We start from the raw sequence: 24,813 nt of genomic DNA, 5'->3' as shown, positions 1-24,813 counted from the left end.
GATGGGGGGAAGACTGCGAACAAGTGATTTTAAGCAAGGGTAGATAAAGGCAGGAATGAATGGAGGAAAGTGATTGCTGCACATGTGACCTATGCAGCCTCATACTAACTTACTTTGATTAAGTTTAAGAGCATTCCGTAGGCTGAATGATTTGATGTGGTCAATGTTGCACGATAACTTTGAACCTTCAGTTTCTGTCAAAGTTGCTGTGCATGCATTCTATCCGTTTATCAGGAAAGGCTTTACATGTACAACCAGGTATTTGTTTCCCATATGTGTTGAGGTATTTTGCCCTATGTGAGGCCCATGACTCTCTGATTAATTGGTCTTGGTCAATAAACTTGGACTGATTAATTTGATTTGCTGTTGAAATAGTGGTATGATGCATATCCCAGGGCAACATTTCTCTGTAAACTAAGTAAGAAGCAGGAATGGTCCTTAAATTTTGAACTGTTACATGCTGCTGATTTCATGAGGAATTGGCTTTACTGCATGTTCTGTGCAATTATCACAACAACACATAATAAATAAAAGTCAACTCATCTTGTTTTCTAATTTAACAACATTGCTAGTTTGCCCATTTCAATAGTTTTTGTTACAGCCCATGCTCTTGCACAGGTAATGATCAGGAGCAGAATCCCTGAGTAGTTTTTTTTCCCTGCCTAACCCAAAGGGAGCCATTAATCACAAGTTAATCTTGGTCCATCCTGATCCTTGTAGCTTAGTCCATAACTTGGATGTTAGGCCAGTGTTACGATTTGAAACCATGGAACTATCGTCGAATCACGTAACTTCAATTATTTTGTGGTGCTGTTTTCATTGGCAAATGACTTCTGTGAATTATGAATGCTTGAGTATGGAAAGGTATTGAAGTAATTCTCTGCATCATTAATAGAGACTAGTATTTATTTCCCTTTCAGAACTAGGTGCTAAATGAAGGCAATGATTAACCAGAAGGAAGTCCATTCTGATGTTAAGATAGAATTTCTTATTGGTTAAATGTTACTGGAAATGTTGTACTTCTGAGAACTCTAGTAAAACAAACCCATATGCAGACAAAAGTGCTTGCTGTATATGGGATCACTGGACCTAACTGGAATTGTGAGGGAAAAGTGGAATCGACTAGGGTAAAAAAGTGTTTTCCGAATACAGATTGTTAGGCCATTATGTCCCCAGCTACAAGTTGGTAAGGGAAAGTCAGTCTTCTAATTGATGAGGCGAGTTGTACCGAGGGCTCTGTGTGGGAGATGCTAAAAAGGTAATGTATTATTTTTCTCCAATTTCTCTTGACTACCAGCCCTAGAATGTGTAATGTTCCACTTTGTAAGTGCAACCTGGGACATAACCTGTTAATTTTGGTCTTTATGTAACAAACCTCACATTTTCACTGAAATTAGTTATATCTCAATTTTTCCAAACTACCAAGGGTACAGCAGATCCTGTAAAGAAACCCTTCCTTCCTGTGCCAGCTAAATAAGAATGCCAGTTGAATGGATCTTGACGATCATTCACGTATCGTCAACTCTGATTTGTATTAAATAGAAACAGAAAATGCTGGAAACACTCAGCAGGTGAGGCAGCATCTATGGGAAGAGAAACAGAGTTAATGTCTCAGGTCAAAGATGGGATGGCGAAATAGATTGATAGGCCAAAGGGAATATCCCAAATAGGGTGAGGCGTGGGCTGTCAAGTGGATAAGCTGCAGGTGGAGTCATGTGATTGATAGGTTAATGAAGGCAGAAAGGGAAACACAAACTGAGGAACATAAAAGCTGCAAAATGCAGACCTGTAGAAAATGCCCAGGAAGTACTAATGTAGAGAGAATAACTGAGCCAGTGTTATAGCAGATCTGGCCAATTATAACAGTGCAGGTAGGAGAGAAAGAGGGATTGAGAACTAAAATGGCAGGCAGTAAGAAGCTCAGGTCCAGCCTGGTGGATTGAACGCCAGCACTCTGCAAAGAGGTCACCCAATCTGTGTTTGATATCTCCAATATATAAGAGACCCTGTTGTGAACACCCACTGCAGTACAGTGGTTTGGAAGAAGTGCAGATGAATCACTGCTTCACTTGGAAGAACTATATGGATTCCTCGATGGTGGGAAAGGTAGAGTCAAAAGGATTTGTGTTACATTTACTGTAGTTATGTGGGAAGGTAGTTTGTAACGATGGAAGAACAGACAGTGCATAGTTCCTTCGGAATGCTAGGAGGGGAAGGTGTGTCTGCTGGGGAAAATTGGTTGAACGTGGCAGAAATTGTGAAGGATGACCTGTTGAATGCAAAGGCTGGCGGGGTAAAAAGCAACGACCAGCGGAGCTCTAACCTTGCTCTGTCCAGGAGGAGAGAGGGTGGGAGCAGAGATGTGGCCAAAGGATCCATCAAGTATGGTAAAAGGGAAGCCATGGCTCAGGAAGAACAAAAGCCTCTCAGAGGTACGTGTGGAAATTCTCATCATCAAGCAGTTACATTAGAGATAGAGGAACTGGGAGAATAGAATAAGAGGCACAGTGAGTGCAAATGTAGCTGAGAAAGCTGTGCGAGTCTGTGGGCTTGTAATGGATGTTTGTTGCTGACTTGTCCCTTGTAAAGGAAAGGAAGGATCTGAGACTGACCATTTGAAAGTGAGAGCAATGTTTAAATTTGCAGCAAAAATAAAGAAATTTGAGTTCTGTGCAGAAAGCAGCACTGCAGAGTGGCGCAGCGGAAGCGTGCTGGGGCCATAACCCAGAGGTCGATGGATCGAAACCATCCTCTGCTATTTTCCTAGGGGCAGGCACGGTAGTGTAGCAGTTAGCGTAACACTATTACAATGCCAGTGACCCGGATTCAATTCCAGCTGCTGTCTGTAAGGAGTTTGTACGTTCTCCCTGTGACTGCGTGGGTTTCCTCCGGGTGCTCCAGTTTCCTCCCACATTCAAAGACGTATGGGTTAGGAAGTTGTGGGCATGCTATGTTGGCGCCGGAAGCGTGGTGACATTTGTAGCTGCCCCCAGAACACTCTACGCAAAAGATGTATTTCACTGTGTGTTTCGATGTACATGTGGCTAATAAAGATCTCTTATCAATGCTATCATTGATGAACCAGAAAAAGAATTGAGAGAGAGGAAAACACGATGATGCTGGACCCGAAACGTTGACCGCCTGCTTTTCTCCACAGATGGCCTGCTGAGTTCCTCCAGCATCATCGTGTTTTTCATCTAATTGAGAGAGAGGGCCTGAATAGCACTGAAGCAAAGAAAAATAATGATAAACTTGCCATTCCTTTACCTTACAATCAATTGCTCTTGAAGATCTTTACCATCAGTCTTGTATAATCTTAAACCTCAAAAAAAAGTGAAGCTCCTCAACTGGTATAATGTCATAATACTATAAATGTCATTTTCCCTGACTTACTCCCCTCACTGGTGCATGGGAGCCCCAGTCTTTCAGAACACAGGGTGTGCCAACCCCTTTTCAGATATATTGTCACTGCACAGGCAGTGCCACTGTTACTAAAACAAAATACGTATTTGCACTGACTATATACAAAATTCATGAGTAGTGCTCTGAGCACAGATATTTGGCCCATTATCAACCCTGAGCATAGATGGTCTAGGCATGCTACAGACAATTTTGTTTAGCGATTTCAGTTTCATTTCTGAAGCTTGCCCCACAAGTTGATGGCAGAGATGGAACAAGCAACCATGTGCATATCAAAAATTGAAAGGGAGGTGAGTGGTTAGAAAAAGGTGCAAAGACGTCATTAGGGACAAGGCACAACAGATACTTTTCCTTTGCTCCATTTCTATGTTGCTCTGCAAGGGGAAGAGCTTATTGCAGTTGATTCTGTTTGATTGATGAGCAGTGGAAGCACCGCCATAGTAACCAAATCGTTTGAGTTTAGAACAGCTCTTGACTTCTGAGCTACTCGCAGGGAGCCATTCCTTGTGTCCCACATACTGTAACTGAAGCATGCAAATGGTAGGTGGTGTATAATGCTTAGATATATCCTTTAGTAGTGAAAGGTACACTGTGAATCAAACTATGTTCCATGGTTAGGAAAGGACCTGAAAGCATTTGCAGCTGTTTTCCTTACCAAGACAACACAGTGAGCAATATATACTTTAATAAGCCTATAATGTAAAACACCTCTCACCAACTTTTACCGATGCACCATAGAAAGCATCCTATCTGGATGTATCACAGCTTGGTACGGCAGCTGCTCCGCCCAGGACTGCAAGAAGCTGCAGGGAGTTGTGGACACAGCTCAGCGCATCATGGACACCAGCCTCCCATCCTTGGACTCTGTCTTTACCTCTCGTTGTCTTGGTGAAGCAGCCAGCATAATCAAAGACCCCACCCACCCGGGACATTCTCTCTTCTCTCCTCTTCCATCGGGTAGAAGATACAGGAGCCTGAGGGCACGTACCACCAGACTTAAGGACAGCTTCTACCCCACTGAGATAAGACTATTGAACAGTTCCCTTATACATTGAGATGATCTGTGACCTCACGATCTATCTTGTTGTGACCTTGCATCTTATTGCACTGCACTTCCTCTGTAGCTGTGACACTTTGTACTGTTATTGTTTTTACCTGTACTACTTCAATGCACTCTGTAGTAACTCAATGTAACTGCACTGTGTAATGAATTGACCTGTACGATCGGTTTGTAAGACAAGCTTTTCACTGTACCTCGGTACAAGTGACAATAATAAACCAATACCAATACCACTAACCCATTAACTCCAATTCTAGATCTCTGTTAAGTTTTGAGCACATGGCTGAAAATGAGAAAAGAAGTAAGGTTTAAGAATAAGGGACCAGGGATACAAGAGATTTAAGTCTGAACACAGATTGTCATTCTACAGAATGTGCTACTAGAGTTGGTGATTCAAGCAGTGAGATGTAGACTTTAAGTATAAATGGAATAGGATGCTGCCCATGTGGACACAGATTGGATCAGACACATGACCTTTGCTGTGATTTCTCTGTTATTTTATAAGGAGGCTTTGAAGATGGGCCAAGGAGTGGAAATGAAAAGTAGTTTAAGTGGTCCAGAGCACCAGGAGAAAATGGTTGATCGCCCTGCAGCACAGAATGATAAGATCACTGGAAGAAGTGTTAGGTCGGGGGAGTGGATTAATATGGAGTACCATGAAGTTAGAAAGAAACAAAACGCTTGCTTTACATAGTTCCATTCACAACCTCTGGATATTATGAAATAAACAATGAATGGAATTAATGCAGTGCTGAAGTGGGCCATTTAGGCCATCATACCCACAGACAGTGTGAGAAAATATCAGCCTGATACTGAGCAGATGAAATTTAATGCAAAGTGCCAACCCTTGCTGGTAGAAGCAAATCTATCATGATATTCAAAGGTATTGGATAGATACACCAGGAGGAAAATAAAATGCAGGGCTTTGAGAAGGAGCCAGGAAATAAAATTGGCTGATCTTTCCGTGCATTCTGTCTGGGTTTGATGGCCCGAATAGCTCCTTTCAGCACTAATAATTCTATTCATTGTTTCCTTTGGAATCTCAAGCTTTGTATCACTTGTAGATGTTGAAGTGGTGCCCTGTAATACTGAGTAAAAAGGCATTAAAACATCTTTGTAGAAGCAGTAGTTCTATTACTAATGCCAGTGGATACTAATGTATGTCACTGCATACTTCCCTAAACCTGAGAAACAACTGTCCCAGATGTTGAATTAACCAACCTACAGTTTTTGGGTTTGTAGCTTTTTGCTTTGAACTTCAAGACCTTGGTTCCCTCAACCACCTACAATACATCCCATTGGCCCTGGTGACCAATGTCATTACAAGTATAGCCAAGTTATGTAGTGACTCTGCTCTCTATTTTCAGTATTTCAACACTTTGGTATTCTAATGTTAGCCCTCTTTTACAATGACTTATGCTGCTGGTCCTTGATAAAGACCACAGCATTTATTTAGTACTTCTGCCGTGTTCGCTACCTCCATGTGTATTCGTTTTCATCTCCAACTGACCCCATCTTCTTATATTTATTTATTCTAAGTCCATAGAAGAATTTTTGATTCCCTCTCGGGTTAGCCGCAAGTCTACTTTAATGTTCCCTCTCCAGAATGTTTTTAATCCCTCTTTGATCCTTCTATATTTTTGCCCTGTTCTTGCTTTTCAACCTGACATCTGCCACGCAAACCCTCATCTTTCCATCTCTTATGTGATCCAGGAGGCTCTTGCATTGCTTGCCCTACCTTCCCCCTCCAGGTTGCAGTTACTTGTATCTCAACTATCTTCCCTAAGGGCTTCTCAATTTGTAAAATTTTTGGTTCCAGTTTATCCTGACGAGATTCATTTCCAACCCACTGAAATTTCTAAACCTTTTCTTTAGTTAAACCAAACATTTTCATGGTATGATCACTGTATCTTGTTCTTTGCTGTGGTTTTAAAATGTAGGTGAATATAGGCATGGAAAAGGGTTAATCGATGTTTCGAAAACATATTGAGATGAATAGAGCAATGGATGCAAAATTCAATATTACACTAATGTTTCCAAAAAGTACTTGTTTGTACCACATGACAAGCTGTTGGCCCTTAACTTAGTCCACTTTCACTCAATGTCCAACCAAGACTTAATGCAGCTGAAAATTTGACCTGCTGTCTTGGTGCATGTTTTTAAAGGTAGTCTTACATAAAATCATTATTATGTAGTCCAGCTGTATGATGAATAATTACTATCAGGTGTGTAGGGTTGACTGCCAGGTAATAAAATCTGTTCTTTTATATTGTTTGTATATCCTAGTTTTGTTTGGAGGAAGCCACTTAGCACATAGCTCATTTAGTACCTGCTGCACTAGATATTCCTCCTTTTTCAGTAGCATAGTGGAGCTTACCATCTGCAGTCTACAGTTCACTGTAACAGATTACATAAGTTATGTGCATAATACCACTTGCCCTGTGTTCTCTACTATTGTGACAATACAAAAACATAGAATTGTTATGGTACAGGAGATCAATCAGCCAATTGAATTTGAGGTGGCTCCCCTTTTAAAGACACTGATAGATTCTGTTTCCACAGGCCTACCCGGGTCATAACTATTTTCTGCATAATTTTTTCATCGTTTCCTCCTTGTATTATTTACCTCAAAATTTTAAATTTGGCCTTTGCTCCTTGAACCATCTGCTGTTGGGAACAGCTTGTGTCAGTTTGCCGTATCTATTATCAGTCATGATGTATGCTTCCAGCAAATCTCTCATCATTTGGTGCATAGTGAATTGACCCCAACTTCTCCAATGTAACTGTATAGCTGAATCACCATCCCTGGAACCATTCTTGTAAAGCTTTTCTGTACCCTGTCTGAAGTCAGATGACCAGAATTGGACACGATATTCCAGCCATTGGTTAACTAATGCCTTATGCAAGTTCGTCATACCTTTTCCTGCTTCATACTTTGTGCTTCTATTTTTGCATCCCAGGATCCCATATGCTTCCTAATCAATGGATTAGCATACCCTGCCACGTTGGAAGAATAGCTTCATCGTGGGAAATAAGCTTGCATCATCTTTTGTATATAAATGTATTGTCATTTTTTAATCATTGCTACTTTCTTGACCACTTATTGAGAAAACCTTCGCATGCTCTACACCAATGCACACCCTACTACCACCTTGGAGGAAATGTGCTTGAGGAATTAAATGAACAATTATGTAACACCCTTTATAAAAAGCTGCATCTTAACTTCAACATATGTCATGAAAGATTGTACCTTACTTGTGAAATCCTGGATTAATGATTGCACCTGACTCATAATGTTTCCTATAAAAGAAAAACATATTTTAATAAAGTTGTTTTATTTAGAAACTTCAACACAAAGATACTGTAAATTCCATTTATGCTCTTTATTTCCTATGACATGACATTTACTTTAAATCTATAATGTTCTCATCTGCTGGCACTGCTTCATGGCGATTTGGATGAAAATGAAGTATTGCAACCTGTTGCTCCAGCTCTTTGCTGTAGGTGGTGCTGCTTGGCCAGTGAAAGCCAACATGAGCACCACTATGGTAACATCACCTCCAGACATACTACTCAATGTACAACCCAGAGGATTCAAAACTAATAGACTATAATTTGCAGATAAAATAATGGCAAGGTTAATGGCTTTCTCCATTACTTGTTGGCAGATAGCATTGCAACTTCAGGCAAGAAGCAAATGCATAACTACATGACAGTACCCTTTGCCTCTCCTTTACATTCATGAACTTGATTTCTTTTTTGCTCATTAATTGCATATTGAACTTGCCACAGTACGAGCCTTACCATTACAAGTTTAAATCCTTTTAACAATTATGCCATTTAAATTACAGTTAACCTCCCTCTATCAGAATTTTTGAATGTTTTTACTCATTACTTCAAGCTTTGAATTTTTTAGGGAAACATTAAAATTTACTTACTGAAAAAAGAAATTTATTTTCCTTTCGTCCTCTTCTTCTTTTTCAATTCTATCCACTGTTCCCTGTTTTTATTTTTGTGCCCAATTAAATTTTGCATTCACCCTTGAAATTCCCACGCCAGGTGACATGATGAACCAAGGCCATATCTGCTCTTTAGGATTGACATAAAAGATCCCATATCACTATTTTAAAGACTTCCAAGGCATTTCTTTCCAATGTCCTGGCTAACATTTATCCCTCAACAGCACAGAAACAGATTATTTGGTCATTGCCATTTGTGTTCAAATTGACTGCAACATTCCCTACATTACAGCAGTGAAAGAACTTCCAAGGTACCTGATTGGCTACATAGCACTTGGGAACAAAAGCAGAAATAAAGTCAGAAAGGGCAGTTAGACTTGTCTTTCATTCAAACTGAAATTCAGTCTGTTAAAGGATCACTTTTCAGAAATGTCAGAGCATTTTACAGATGCTTGTTGATATATTGCACATTAGAAATATTCTTCTGTTTTGCTTCACATACTTGTTTCGAAACTAATTTCATTTCAATATCTGCAGCTGGTTAGGATGTCACAATGCAAACTAGCATGTTCAGGTGAGTTCTGTACATGTCACCAAACAATACAGGCTGTATATTGGCATATCTCCTTTAACCTTGAATAAATATGATCTTGTACAGTTCCTGGAATAAACACCACAAGGCAAAAAGATAGAGAAGTGTCAATTTATCCACTTTGATAGAGAAAATGGCAAAGCAGAATTGAACTGTTGGGAGATCATTGAATGCTGGTGTTCAGAAAGCTCTGGATGTCTCCACACAAGAAACACCAAAGGTCTTCATCCACATGTAACGAATAATTAGGAAGTAAATGGAATGTTGGATCTGTTATTACTAGGTGAACGGAATACAAGAGTAAAGAAGTCTTGCTGTAACTTTACATAGCTTTGGTGGTAACACTGTGGGCAGAACTGGTCTTGTGCTTCCCCTAGAGATGGTGGAGAATTGACTAGATTGTTTCCTGGAATTGTTTCAGGAAAGGTTGAGTAGATCTGTTGTGATCTGAGCTAGCTTTCCTGTTTCATATATTGTCTGTATGTTCCAAAAAATAATTTTTTTTTGTCCTGGTGTTGAGCACTTTAGTTGTCATGCAAGTGACTTTTTGGCTTTCACCACTGACAATTATTGACTCTTACACACAGTTGTGGTTGATTTCTCCAACTCTATTTTTGAAACATACTTGTTTTTTTTTACAGAATATTACCTCCCCCCCAATAGGGAGGAACAGGGCATTGGTATGGCCTTTTTTCTCAGACCAATTTAACATAGAGGAAAAACCTTATGAAATGACTTGAGTATGCAAATTGTCCCACCACAGCAAGGCACAGACACCAGGGGACACTTTAAGTTGAGAAGAAAAGAGAGAGAAAAACTTCTGATTGAGCACCAAGTAATTTGCATACTTTGAAGTGACTTAACAGCTAAGAAAATGTCAAACTAATTACATGCAGATTAAATAAAATAATCAGATAGTATGAGAAAATGTATAAATGAGATGCATTCAACTGCCGTTACTGCCAACACTGATAGTTGTGGGTACTGAGAATCAAAGATGTGTTTTAAACAAAGGCAATTAAAGTTGTTAACATTTCCATTGACCACGGGAAGGATCTCTACAACACTCGCATTCCATCAATTTAAATATTGCCAAAACCATGTTATCAATTACATTGACAGAAAAAAAGAGAGGACGCTTATCCATTGCAAGGATGATGAAGCAGCCCAGCAATGAATCAAAAGGAAATGTTTTGCAGCCTTCCTAGTGTCCTCCTGCCGTGGCAGCCACCCCACTGCCATGACTTCACCTAGTATGGAAAATACTGGATCGAGAGAGCAGAAGGTACCATACAACATTAAATGTTTAATATTTAACATTTAATTTTGTTTCTCTTGTAGTCTGATCCTCTTGGGTTAAATGCAACTGTAGAATCAGGTGAAGGCAATTCGGTAGCTGAAAATGCACAACGGAAGCGGCGACATTCTGAGGATACCCAGCAGCAATCAGCAAATAGCTTCAAAAAACCCCGAGTAAGAATTGTCTGATTTTAAATTAATCTTTCCATTCATTGTGCCTGTCTGTGAATATCTTATGGCCCCCTTGCTGTGATGACCCAGACTTAAGTTTTAGAAGCTTAGTGGAAATAAGAAGCACCTCTGACATATGTTCTTAATTTTCCTCAACCATATCTGTTCCATTTTCTACACTTCTGCTCTCAATCTTCCCTGTTCTCAGAACCTCAATAGAAATGCTCTCGTTCTCGCCTTCCATCCTTCACCATTTCTGGTGCTTCCAGCATTCGTAGTATATTGTATATGCTGCTTAGAATGCAGTCCCCTCCACACCGGGGTGACCATTTACATATTGGGTGACCACTTTGTGGAACATCTGCACTTGGTTCATAAGTGCATCCCAAGCTTCTGGTTATCTGTTATTTTAATTCTCCATCAAGTTCCCACTCCCACCTCTCTATTTTTTAACCACTTCTGTCATTCCAATGTAGCTCAAAGTTAGCTCAAGATATAGAAGGTCATCTTTTTTTGTACTTCAGTAGGAAGGAAGGTGTGTAGGAAAGCAAGTCGTGAAGAGGACATATGGAGGCTACAAAGGCAAGTAGGTAGAAAAAGTGAGTGGGCAAAGGTCTGATAAGTGGGAACCTCTGAAATTGTCCAGTAAGGCAGAAAATGAAAAAACATATATAGAGATCTGAGATGCCAAGAGATTGTTTGTCTTAATGCATAAGGCTACTATACTGGTGAAGCAAGTAATTAGGAAAACTAACAGAATGTCATTGGTTTTTGCAAGCTGAATTCTGTGTAAAAATAAGGAGGCTATGCTTTAGTTATACAGATCGTTGGTCAGACCACATCTGGAGTACTATGTGCAGGGTACGAGTGTGTTGGAAGCAATTTAGTGCAAATTTGCTAGACTAATCCTGGAATGGGCAGCTAGTCCTGGAAGAAAGGTTGGAAAGGCTAAGCTTGCATCTTATTAAAAAGTCTTAGTAAATGGCAGAGCAGGCTTGAGCAACCAAGTGGCCTACTCCTGCTCCTAATTTTTTGTGTTCAGATGCACGTTAGCACATTACAACTTTCTGAATTCAGCATTGAGTTCAATAATTTCAGGTAGGTCTGATAAAAGGTCATGAACATGGGACGCTAACTCTGTTTCTCTCATTACATGATGCCTGACTTGTTTAGTATTTCCAGCACACTCTGTTTTTATCTCTGATCTGCAGCATCAGCAGGGTTCGGCTTTTCAGTTGTTCTGCTATTCTCTTTTGCACTCCTCTAGACCCAGCTTTTGTTTCTTTGCTTGTTCCATTATCACTTCCCTTTACTCTCTGCGCTTCTGTTTCATTCAGCAGTCAGGCAGCATCTGTGGAGGGGGAGGCAGAGTTGTCATCATCAGGTTGACCTTTCATCACAACTGGACAAAGTTAGAAATCTAAAAACTTGTAATCAAGTCCAGAGCCCGGGAAAAGGGTGGGAGGGTAGTTGGTGGGGAATATTAGATGGCTCGGAGAAACAAATCTGCGATAGTGTGGAAGGTAGGAAAGATTAGTTGACGAAACTGAAGGGGAACAAGTAAAGGTACAAATTATAACTTGGAGAATTGAATAATAGTGTCATGAAATCAGGCTGAATTAGGTGCAACAGGGTCCAAATTGTTATGTATGCATTCTATTGTGACTTGATGAATATATTCTGGACAATTAAGCTCCTGATATTGTGAGGGAATGTTAATGATGGAAACAACTGTAGGATGCATTGAGGACATTGTGGAGATCTTACCCAGTTTAATGGTAGAACTTCATTCTAACTTTATTCTTCTGTCATGTATAAAAGCCACCTTCAGGTGGTTATCACTGTCTGGGCAACCAAGATTGCAAAAAAGTTGAGGAGGGCGGAGGGGTAACATCAGTTGCTGTTGTGTCAATTGACCCTTTAATGTGTGAAATGATTCAACATTAAATCCTATCAATGACAGTGTTTATTCTTTATTCAGCGCAAGTAGTCAGGCAATAACTTTCAAAATACAGTGGAGAGGTACCCTAACTGTTATACTCTGAGGAGAGTTTGCCATTGCCTGCATCCTGATTTTTTAGTTTTGTTTCTGATTAATCTATTAGGTGTCTCATAAATTCTGATTGAAGTCTTCCTTCTAATGGACTTCATACTATAATGCAAGTCTTATGGAGTTCTGTTCAACTAATCATTAGTTTGCACTCAGTCTCCCATTATTCAGTAGCAGAGAGGATAGTTGCACAAGGAGGTGCCTGTTATTTCATTATCTGGGCTTGATGCTACTTTCCTACATCATTTGCTTTTTTTGCAGCTATTGACCTGTTAATGGATACATGCCACCACACAAAGACAGCTTAATGTTGAAGCAGTATGGTATCCTCATTGCTTAATTATCCTTGTGTGAAGGTTTTACTCTGCAAGATATCAGCTTTCCTTCTGCTTAAACATTCCAGTGGAGATAAACTGACCTTGGTTCCCATGGACAGATATCACCATTATCCATCTTTTATATTTTTCTCTATCCCCTCCTCTGTCTTTTACATTACATTCCAGCAGCCACTTGCCCCAAAGTTTCAAAAGTCGAGAAAATACAAAACTAAATTAAGGAGTGTCTGATTATAACTCCCCATCACAACACCATTTGTTTATCAGTACTAAGATAAGATATCTTTATTAGTCACATGTACATCAAAACACACAGTGAAATGCATCTTTTGCGTAGAGTGTTCTGGGGGCAGCCCACAAGTGTCGCCACGCTTCCAGCGCCAAAATAGCCTAACCTGTAGGTCTTTGAAATGTGCGAGGAAACCGGAGCGCCCGGAGGAAACCCATGCAGACATGGGGAGAACGTACAGACTCCTTACAGATAGTGGCCACAATTGAACCTGGGTCACTGGCGCTGTAAAGCATTACGCTAACCACTACACTACAGTGCCTGCCCACATTTAAATGCCATAACAAATAATGTGGTGTAATGACTTGTCCTAGAAGCAGTAACCACTTTCATTCTATGTCAGCCATGTTCCACAAATAGCAATGAGATCATCAACTCATTAATCCGTGCTTTGATGATTGAGGATTAAATATTTCCAAGAGATTTCCCTGATGTTCTTAAACCATGGAGGAACCTTTAACCTCCACCAGCACCACAGGGTCAGGCAGTTCGGATTCAGGTTAACAACTCACCCACTGCTGACCTTACCATAAACGGTTTTCAAAATTATGCCGTCCAGCTGGAATTGAGGTTAGGCTGGATTAATTTTCATATCCTCAGCAATGTAGGATTAACAATGTAGCAATTAGTCTACTCAGCAGCAATTTCCAATTCCTGAGATTCTAAAAGTATAAACAGAAAAATCTGGCTAGAGTTGAACAGCGTATGCTTGACTTGATGGTCAGTGTGACTGTTATCCAAAGTCCTTTGGATGAATGAACTGTTGAGGCACATTATTGGGTGATCTCCTGAACACCCAATAATGTTTTCATTCAAGGCTGTGATGCCCAGGTCCTCAGTGCAACCCACTCACCCAAGGCCGTAAGGTACAATAATTGAGGATTCTCAGTAAATTTCTGGGTTAAGGGAGGAGGTCTGTGATTGTAGCTAGAAGGCCTTTGGTTTCAGTGACATTGTCTGACAAGCTTTTTTAATAGACTTTCTGGCAGCACTTGAGTTAGGGAGAAATTAATGAAGCCAGTAAAGCTGCCACCAATTTAACACCATTATTCAAGAGCAATTTTACCCTTGTTTCCCACACAAAAAAAATCAGCAGTTGTGTAACCATTAGATAAGCTTTCACTGTGTCTAGATTTCTGTCTAACTGTTGGTTGATTTTGTTAACTGAAATTGTTGAATTATATTGTTATTTTTTTCTTTACAGACAGATGCCTCCTTCACTCCTACAACTCCAACAATTCCTATTTCACCCGTCGCTTCTGGTGCTCCGAGCACACCGTTATCCCGAACAACTGGATCCAAGTCAACTGATGAAAAACTACAACCTACGCCTTCATCATTATTGTCACTGGCACCAGGGGCGTCAGCATCTTCATCGTCCTCGTCGTCAGCTGTTCTTGCACCTGTATCTATCCGTCCAACAGCGTAAGTGCATATCATTAAATTCAGGCAGCAAGGAAGTTGGGATCTCTGAAATATTAATGCTAATATTTTCACACAACTCCACTAGATGGTATCGGTGTGTAAATCCAAGATGGTTAGTTTTGGTATTCAAATCCAGTCTGGTTAGTATTGATACACAGATAGAAGCTGGAGAAATATTAGTACGCAAATCCAAGCTGAGAGGAGTATTGCCCTCGATTCAAAGCTAGAAAGTATCAGCACTCAAATCCAAGCTCTTGATAAACCTATTGAAGCTGGAGATTATTTTACTCCAGTGCAAATCATTGTGTTGGTACTTAAATCCAATCCAGAGCATGGCACATTTCCTAATACAAAGCATGGCCCAGTGATAACATTAAACAGGACACAGCAAAATTACTTGGAATAATAGAATTATGTAGCACATAAACTTGGAGTTTGGCCCATCCTTATCCTGGTTGTTTGTATGAATTACCTGTCAGTCACATTTCCTGTTCATTTTCCATAGCAAAGCCAGTTTCTCCATGTCAAGAACTCATTAAGTTACCTTGTGAAAGTTTATGAATCAGCTATCATTATCCCTTGTGATTGTGTCCTGCATATATTTGTTTACAAGCATACACTAAGTCCTTAAATGGGAAATGTTTTTGCCCTGGGTAAGTGTGTCATCCCTGGGAAGATTAGGGGCAGCCCTCCAGGATTCTCCTGTCGTCTCTACAAGTGAAGTCCCCATGACGTTCTCTACTGGGCTCCTGGTGGAAATGTAGTAATTATACCTCTGATCAACTGCATTCCCTGTAGAATGGACAAGAATCAGAAGCCAATGAAGAAGGGGAAATGCCTCATTCCCCAAAATACAGTCCTCCTAGTGGAGAAGAAGATGAAGTGTGACTGGCAATGTGGACTGCCTAAAAATTAAAAAAAAACAAATTATAAAGGGCAGTGGGAAATTATGTAAATCTGGTTTCTGCTCAGTTTACTGGTCTCTGCTCAAGGACAAGTGTTCAAAACTGGAGAGTATCAATGACCTCCACTGGAAGGAAAAGAAAACTTGGATATAGGATGTAGATGCTATTCCTTGGAATGATCCCAAGGCTAGCAAATACAGGGTGAAAGTGACCATGACTTCTTTGAGCTGAGCTGTCTAAGCGTGATTGTAGTTTAGCCCTAAGAAGGGCATTGAATGTGTATATATTGCTCTGCAGAGAGCTGGTGTTAGGAGAATGACTTCCTTACTACTCATGGAGATAGGTTCTGATGACATGCACCCGTCTTTCCCTCCTTCCTCTGGACGCTCAGGTCTGTCTTGTTGCCCTAGTTCATTCATTCATATCCAGTGGAAGCACCCCAGATGCATCCTTGGAAGGAGTTACCTCATCCAAGATTCCTGTGATTAGAGCAGTGGTCTCCCTAATTAGCAAACAACCTTCAGAGTGTTCTACAGATATGAGTGTCAATTGTGGGAGTAATCCTTTAAATTTCACAACTGCCTTGAATAGAATGGTATGAAAAGGTGCTTCCTTGTGAGTGAAAAATAAGATGAGATATCTTTATTAGTCACATGTACATGGAAACACACAGTGAAATACATCTTTGCGTAGAGTGTTCTGTGGGCAGCCCACAAGTGTCGCCACGCTTCGGGCACCATCATAGCATGCCCACAACTTCCTAACCCATACGTCTTTGGAATGTGAGAGGAAACCCACGCAGACATGGGGAGAACATACAAACTCCTTACAGACAGCGGCTGGAATTGAACCCGGGTCGCTGATGCTGTAATAGCGATACGCTAACCACTACACCACCGTGCCTGAAAATTGCTGAAGTAGAAAAACATGACCCAATTTCACCTGGCAATACTAACACTATATTACATATTGAATAACATCATTCTGCATGCATCCTGTGTGTCAAATGACCAAAGTGTGCTGGGGTGGATTGCAACTGGAAGCAGCTGGATCATATTTTGTGAACTGTGCAAATCCTGGAGATTAACCATGTTTTTTCAGTTTTCCCCAAAAAAGCATTGATTTTCAAATGTATTGTGCGAGAAAAGACCATGCTGCACAATCTGTTTTCTAGGCAGTAGAGTTGCTTTTATAAATAAGGGATTGCTGTTTAGAGGTAGGTAAATATAAGCTTGAATTGTGAATCACAGGTTACAATTCTGTGTTGCAGTGTTTATTGGGACCTTGATATTCCAACTAATGCAGTGATTAAGGAGCGTGCCCCAATTGAGCTGCTTCCACCACACCCAGACGTGGAAATACTACGAGCACAACTGACATTAAAACTGAGACAACACTACCATGAGCTGTGCCAACAGAGAGAAGGTAATCCCTATAGCTGGCTGGGCTGCAGAAATGTTCTCTTGCCGCTGCTCTTGATATGCACAAATATAAATCACAAAGTGTGAAAGAGAAAACACTTCATACTTCAGGCTGTGGGTTTGATTCCAGAGCAGGTAGGTTCATTTCCCCTTCCTTTCTACTTGCCATACAAACATATGAATTAGGTGCAGGAGGTGGTCACTTCATATGATAAGTCCGTGCTTGATTTCGTTGTTCCTCAATCCCATCTTGTTGCCTGCTTTAGGTAACCTTTCACTCCTCTGCTTAGCAAGAACCTATCTACATCTGCCTTAAAAATATTTAAAGACTGTTCTTCCGCTGCCCTTTGAGGAGGTGAGTTCCAAAGACTCATGACTCTCTGCGAGAAGAAATTTCACTTCCTCTCTGTCTTAAATGGGTGACACCTTATCTTTTAACAGTGACTCCTAGTTCTAGATTTTCCAAAAGAGGGAAGATCTTCTCAAGTGGACCCTGTCAAGACCCCTCAGAACCTTTTGTTTCAATCAAATACCCTTTCACTGTAGCAAACTTTAGGAGATACAAGTCCAATTTTCAGTCTTTTTAGCCCCCTCAGATCTAATAAAAGTGTCTTGGGCAATATTAACCAGCAAAACTGATTAACTGGTGGCTTATTCCTGTCACTTGTTGGAGCTTGCTATGTCCAAATTGGCTGTCTTGTTTCTCGATATTGCAACATTGGCAATGTTTCAAAAGTGCATCATTGGTTGTTCAGAATTCTGTCCTGACAATATGAAAGGTGCTATATAAATGCATGTCCCCTTATTTCAGTAGCAGGGTTCTTGTAGGATAGTGTAAGGGAAGACCACGTAGGCTATGGCTGAATTTGTTTCTTCTGAACACGTTTTACTCTCAAGGTTCTGACTCTTGCTGAATATCATGTCCCTCCTTGGACCACGCCTTATCTGTTAGCCAAGGTAGTAATATTGACTTGAAAAGCATAATAGCCAAACCTTTTGGGTCCTAACACAATATCCATTGTGAATTTTCCAACAGCAGATTGGCTGGCAGTAGGGAAAAAGCAGGAAACCTAGCCTCTTTCAGTTGAAGTTGGTTATAACGTTCTTGCTGGCAATCACACTGAAAACAGCCAGTTCACCACTGATCAAATTTGGCAGCTATTTTCCTGTCCCCAACTTACGAACGCCTGTACTTATGAACCGACCATCGTGGTCGGTTCGTAAGCAGGCCCAGCCCCCCATCCTACCACGGCGGTGGTACACCTTCTTTGGCCCAACCCCGGGCCAAGTGCGTATGTGCGGCTGGGGCCATGTGCGGCCGTGATCCCCGGCCCAAGTGCACATGCGCAGATACTGTTCCGAGTTACGTACAAAATCGGGTTACGAACAGTCTCAGAAACGGAACTCGTTCGTAACCCGGGGACTTGCTGTACTTCTAAAGCACGTATTTGCCTTTGAATTTCATTGTTCCATTGCTTAAGTGACATTCAATTTCATTTGAGTAATTGTGATTATGTTGCCCAATATAGTAGTAGAAAATAACAGACAAATTCAAGCCAGATTCACTACATATACCTAGTGGTTGCTACAAGAATGTGAGAAAATTGAATGCTCCATCTCCAGACAGGACATCCATCTGTGAGCACCTTTTAACATCAGTTTGTTTGCTCCGGCAGGGATTGATCCGCCTCGTGACTCATTTAATCGCTGGCTTTTGGAACGCAAGGCAATCGATAAGGGCAAGGATCCTTTGCTGCCCAGTGATTGTGATCCTGTTGTGTCTCCTTCCATGTTTCGGGAAGTAATGAATGACATTCCCATCAGGTAATGTGATTATTTTTTTGTATATATAATACATACACTAGGCATATGCATTGTGGTTCATATACTGAGCCCCTTATTCCATATAAGACTTCTGCAAGTACTTTCCCTCTCACCCATACAATTCCCTGTACATAAGCATCCCATGACAACCCCTGCACAAGCAAGAACAAGCTACTCTTCTCAAACTTGACCCCCTTGTCTCCAGGGGTTAGACAAGTATAAATAGATAAATAGTTTTAGCTTGGAGGTAGTGGGGATCCATTAATGAAGAGAAGACTTTTGAGTTGTCACCAGCCATTGCTCAGACTGTGGTCTCTGAACAGCACTCCTTTCTGGGAATGGTGGATTGTGGATTTAGACTCACTGCTGGAAGTGTGAGAATTTCCTTCCGAATTTTTCTTTTCACTATAAGTTATATTTGGTTTAAAAAAAACAGATGCTGTCACTGTACCATAAAGAAGCGTGCAACAGTGGCACAAGCCTGGTTGAAATCTAATTTATCTACTGCTAGAGTTTCTGTGCCATTGAACAACTGGTTTTCCGTGGCCGCAGCAATTGCCTCTCCTGTTAAAATCTGATGACCGTACTGCTGTAAGTGATGGAGATTGATTACTGGGATGTTAGATACTGAGTGCATTTTATTGAAATAGGCCTGACTCAGAAACGCTTTTATTGAGAGAGAAGTAGGAATGAGGATTGATAAAAGTGAGATAAAAGTTAGTTAAAAGTTAGTTAATGAAGCAGAATGCTTGGCTGCTTGAGGGGTTAGACACTGGAGTCACTTTACTGCAGTTCGCAATTCTACTCTGGAATATATTGCCTCACGTTCACATTTTTGTTTTGAATGTAAGGCAGGATCTCTCTCAGTGACAGTTGTTTGGAAGAAATGTTCCATGAATATAAAGATATAGCTCCCACATTTTGTTGTGATTTATGTTCATGCCACATGGTTCACTATGTTGAAATTGGCACCATGAAATCAATGTAAATCTTTTATCTTTTTTGCAGATTGTCTCGTATTAAGTACAGGGAGGAAGCCCGAAGATTGCTTTTCAAATATGCGGAGTCGGCAAAGCGGATGATTGAATCCAGGTTAGTTTACCAGGAAAAATATTTAGGCGGCTGCTCTTTGGGATGTTCCCAGCATCAGTATTCATGTGTATTTTGAGATGTCCACTGTGTTCATATTAAGACCTTCTCTTATATGTTATAAGAATCAATATATAGACAGATTTTGAAATTTCACAATATCAGGACTTGGACTGACTCTTTCTGCGATATTGTCCTGTCCCTTAATACTACTCCCAAATATGAGTCAGTGTCCTTAAGTAATCTGCTGACAAGTGAAAATATCCAGACTACCTTCACAGAAGAGGGAAATGATACAGACATTGACATTAAGGAGGAAGAATGTGAAATATTGGAAATGAGAGAGAGAGAGAGAGGACATAATAAGAGACCTAGCATATTTAGAAGTGAAAAAGTTGTCAGGGTCACTAATCCAGGCTCTTAAAAGAAACGAGAGGAAATAATACAGGCTCTAATTGAACATTTTCTAGTGCTCTTTAACTACAAGCTTGGTACCTGAGGACTTGGTGACCATCAAGATGAAATTGTTATTTAAAAAGGGAGGAAGTGATAGACTGGAGTGGCAGAATTCAGACGAATAACCTCATTATCAGCTTTCCATTCTGTGTAATGTCAGAAAATGCCAGTACCATGCAAAAAAAACTTTGAGGCAATTCTTTCTCATAGATTCCCTACATTCAGTCAAAGTTTTGAATAATCCCATTATTAGTACTCAGAACTTTTCTTGTCATGATCTCCCTATCAGTATTCAAATATACTTTCCTGGACCCACTATGTCAAAGTGTCAAAGGCATACCCTCCCTGAGGTGTTCATTGTGTCTGTAATCCGACTGACGCTTTCTGGGATTTTTGTCAGTTCAAATGTATGAATAGACTTTTGAATGATCCGTGTGTTAGTATTCAGACAAACTCTTTATTGTACTCTATGTAAGTATTCAGATGGATTCTATCTGCAATGTTCCCAGTTTCAGTAATTGGACTAAATGTAACTCAATGTCAATCTTAAGAGTGGCTCTCCCTGGGATGATCACAGTGGCAGTATTCAGGTAGATTTTCACATGTGCTTCACAATGTGTCACTGCACGAAATGTTTAAAATAGTGAAGGTGGTATTCAAATATCACTCCAGCAAAGTGCAAGTGTGCTGTGTGAAACGTTTGTATCATGCACATCTGAATTGTGAACCCCATGCATTGTAACAGCTGTATATTCTGTCCTCCCAAATTTGTTTTATTCATGACAACATTCTAAACTAGCATGAAATGCAAGTGGTGGATTAGATTTGAACTGAAGCATTAATAGTATAATGAACCCAGACTGTAATGAATTCAAGCTTACACTTTGCAAAATTGCACTCCAAATACAGTTATGTTTTCAGTTCGATGACCTTTCATCAGAACTGGAAAAGATGTTCTGATGAAGGCTTCTGATCTGAAACATTAAATTTGTTTCTGTCCTCTTGGAGACTGCCTAACCTGCTGCATATCCCCAGCATCTTCTGCCTTTAGTTTGGACTTCCAGCATCTGCATTTATTTGGTTTTCAATACCTGAACTAAGAAGGGACAAGCTATTCCATATGGTTCTAACATCACATCGAAAGCAATGTGCAACCTACCATGTATAAACAATTCCTTGATACCTAGAATGGGAATTACTGCAAGGGGTGATTTGAAGACCATATTTCAAAATACGCAAACTTGAAAGTTGGACACCCACTTTGTTGAGTAGTAGAGGGACAAGAAGATATTTCTGAAGCAGTGTACCTCTATCTGATGGATCCACTTTGATGGGTTGAGATGATATTGTGGTCAGTAGAATTTCAGGGCAAGTTGTGCTGTTCAAAACGCCGGTCATAAAAATTACTGTTTTTTTAAAAATGAATTGACAGATATCACTGGAAAGGCCAGCACTTATTGCCTATGAGATGATAGTGTTGAACAACGTTTTTCAACAGTCACAGTTCATGTTATTATTTCCACAGTACTGTTGAATAACAAGTTCCATGATTTTGACTTGGCTGCGCTGAAGAATGTTTCCTGGTTAGAATAATTTGTGACTTGGAAATTTGGAAGTGAAAACACTCCCACAGATCTGCTGTCCTTAACTGTAGGTGGGAGATAGCACAGGTTTGGGAGGGACTGTCAAAGAAGCTTTGGCAAATTGCTGCAGTGCATTTTGTAGATGCAACACATTGTACACATGGTCCACTGGTAACGGAAGGAATGAATGCTAGGGTGGTGAATTGGGTAGCATCTAAGCATGCTGACTTATCCTGGATTATAGCCTTTTGAAACTTGTTGGCATTACAGAGCCAGTGACCATAAGTTATTAATTTTAAAATAGTTATGGAAAAAGATAGGACTGATCCACAAGTTAAAGTCCTAAATTGGGGCAAGGGTAATTTTGACGGCATTAGACAGGGACTTGCAAAGGTTGATTGAGAGAGGCTGTTGGAGGCAAAGAGATGTCTGGCGAATAGGAGGGTCTTAAAAATGAGATAGGGAGAGTTCAGGGCCAGTATGTTCCTGTTAGAGTGAAGGACAAGGCAAGAAGGATTAGGGAACACTGGTTGATGAGGGATATTAAGGGTCTAGTCAGGAAAAAGAAAGAGTCATGGACATGGACAGCTGGGATCAAGCAAATCCCTTGAAGTATAAGGGATGTAGGAAAATTAGAGGGAAATTAGGAGGGCAAGAAGAAGGCATGAGATAGCTTTGCCAGATAAGGTAAAGGGGAACCCTAAGAGATTCTGTAAGAGTATTAAGAGCAAAAGGGTAACAAGGGAGAGAATAGCATCCCTAAAGGAACAAGTCACAGGAGATGGGTGAGGTTTTAAGTATTTCTGGTCTGTATTTACCATGGAGAAGGTCATGGAAGTGAGGGAATTCAGGAGAGAGAATAGTGATGTGTTGAAACATATCCACAATACAAAAGAGAAGGTGCTGGTGGTCTTAAAGCACATAAATCCCTGGAGTTTGACCAAGTGTATCCTAGGACATTGTAGGAAACTAGGAACAAAATTGCTGGGGACCTGGCAGAAATCCTTGTATCATCATTAGGCATGGATGAGGTCCCAGAAGACTGGAGGATGGCTAATGTTGTGCCTTTATTTAAGAAGGGCTGCAAGGACAAGCCAGGGAACAACAGGCCAGTAAGCCTAGCATCAGTGGTGGGAAAGTTACTGGAGGTGATTCTGAGAGACAGGATCTACCAGCATTTGAAAAAGCAAGGACTCATTAAGGATAGTCAGCATGACTTTGTGCGTGGGAAATCGCATCTCACAAATTTGACTGGGTTGCTTGAAGAGGTGACCAAGAGGATTGACGTTGTCTACATGCAAGGCCTTTGACAAGGTCCCACATGGTCAGCTGGTGTGGAAGGTTGTATCACATGGGATCCAGGGTGAGCTAGCCAACTGGATACAAAATTGGCTTGGTGGAAGGAGACAGAGGGTGGTAGTGGAGGGTTGTTTTTCAGATTGGAAGCCTGCGACCAGCAGGGATTGGTGCTGGGTTTATTGTTATTCATTGTCTATATTAATGATTTGGATCAGAATATAGTTGGCATGGTTAGTATGTTTACGGACAGCAAAACTGGTGGCATAGTAGACAGTGATGAAGGTTATCCAAGATTACAACAGGATCTAGATCAACTGGGAATGTGGGCTAAGGAATGGCAGATGGAATTTAACTCAGACAAGTGCAGAGTGTTACATTTTGGTAAGTTAAACCAGGGCAGGACTTGCACGTAAATGGCAAGACCCTGGAGAGTGTTGTAGAACAGAAAGATCCAGGGGTACAAATACATAGTTTCCTAAATGTGGCGACACAGGTAGACAGGTTGGTGAAGAAGGTGCTTGCATTCGTTAGTCAGACATTGAGCACAAGGGTTGGGACATCATTTTACAACCGTATGAGACGTTGGTGAGACCACACTTGGAGTATTGTATGCAGTTCTGGTTGCCTAGCCATAGGAAGGATGCCATTAAGCTGGAAAGGGTGCGGAAAAGATTCACAAGGATGTTGCCGGGACTGGAGGGCTTGAGTTATAAGGAGAGACTGGATAGGCTGGGACTTCTTCCTGGAGCAAAGGAGTCTGAGACGTGACTTTATCAAAGTTTATAAAAGCATGAAGGACGTATATAAGGTGGATGGTCACGGTCTTTTTCCCAGGGTAGAGAAGTCTAAAACTAAAGGGCATAGATTTAAGTTGAGGGGGAAAGATTTAAAGGGGATCTGAGGGGCAAGTTTTTCACACAGAGGATGGTGGGTATATGGAACGAGCTGCCAGAAGAAGTGGTAGAGGTGGGTACAATTACAGTGTTTAAAAGACGTGAATAGGAATAATTTAGAGGAATAAGGGCCTAACACAGGTAGATGGGACTAGTTTAGGTTGGCAGTTGAAGGGCCTGTTTCCACACTGTACAACTCTATGAATTTATGTGGTCTGTTAAGCAAGGATTGAAAAATTTTCAGACCAAATGTGGGAATTTCTGTGTATGTTAGACAACAGGTTGATCAGAAAATAAATTATTTTTGTTTTAGGTCTATTGGAATTTTTCCCAGACTCCTTTGGAGCTCTGGCTGGAGTGATTATAGATACTTACAGTGAAAATCTGTGTATTTCGGGCTATGAGAAAGATCTTGACTCTTTTTGCCTGTTTGTGAGTAACGTTCTGAGGATCCATGTTGTCCTGCTCACTTTATGCTGCTTCCCCAGGAATGCTACACCAGATATCAGGAAAACTGTGAAATGGAATGTTGAAGATACTTTCAACTGGCTACGAAAGGAGCCATCTGCTACTAAAGAAGATTATATGGTAAGGGAAAAACTAAAAGTTAAAAGGAAGATTACAAAACAATGCAATAATAGCTTGGTAAAGGGATGGACATTAATATGATAATTTAGGTCAGGGAGAATGAGGGTCCTGAAATAGTGAGCATTAGTGAAAGAAGTGGATTTGTAGAGGTTTGC

At 40.6% G+C, this 24,813-nt stretch overlaps 1 protein-coding gene across 3 annotated transcripts in view; it reads left to right on the top strand.

The window, feature by feature from the left end:
• The window catches only part of pcif1 (phosphorylated CTD interacting factor 1), a 75,396-nt gene that overhangs the window by 16,078 nt on the left and 34,505 nt on the right, over positions 1-24,813 (top strand). For all 3 annotated transcript variants that reach the window (XR_007957595.1, XM_052031505.1, XM_052031506.1), the window contains 6 exons: positions 10,373-10,504; positions 14,380-14,600; positions 16,776-16,930; positions 18,603-18,750; positions 19,759-19,842; positions 24,559-24,658. Coding sequence is in view for 2 of the 3 variants with exons in the window: in XM_052031505.1 (XP_051887465.1) it covers positions 10,373-10,504; positions 14,380-14,600; positions 16,776-16,930; positions 18,603-18,750; positions 19,759-19,842; positions 24,559-24,658 (840 nt within the window). In the remaining variant the exon portion in view is untranslated. The remainder of the gene's footprint in view (positions 1-10,372; positions 10,505-14,379; positions 14,601-16,775; positions 16,931-18,602; positions 18,751-19,758; positions 19,843-24,558; positions 24,659-24,813) is intronic.

The sequence above is a fragment of the Pristis pectinata genome, chromosome 16 (genome assembly GCF_009764475.1).
Source record: "Pristis pectinata isolate sPriPec2 chromosome 16, sPriPec2.1.pri, whole genome shotgun sequence".
NCBI classification, from domain to species: domain Eukaryota; kingdom Metazoa; phylum Chordata; class Chondrichthyes; order Rhinopristiformes; family Pristidae; genus Pristis; species Pristis pectinata.
Note: the sequence above shows the minus strand (reverse complement) of the source record. Positions and strands in the feature narration are given on the sequence as shown.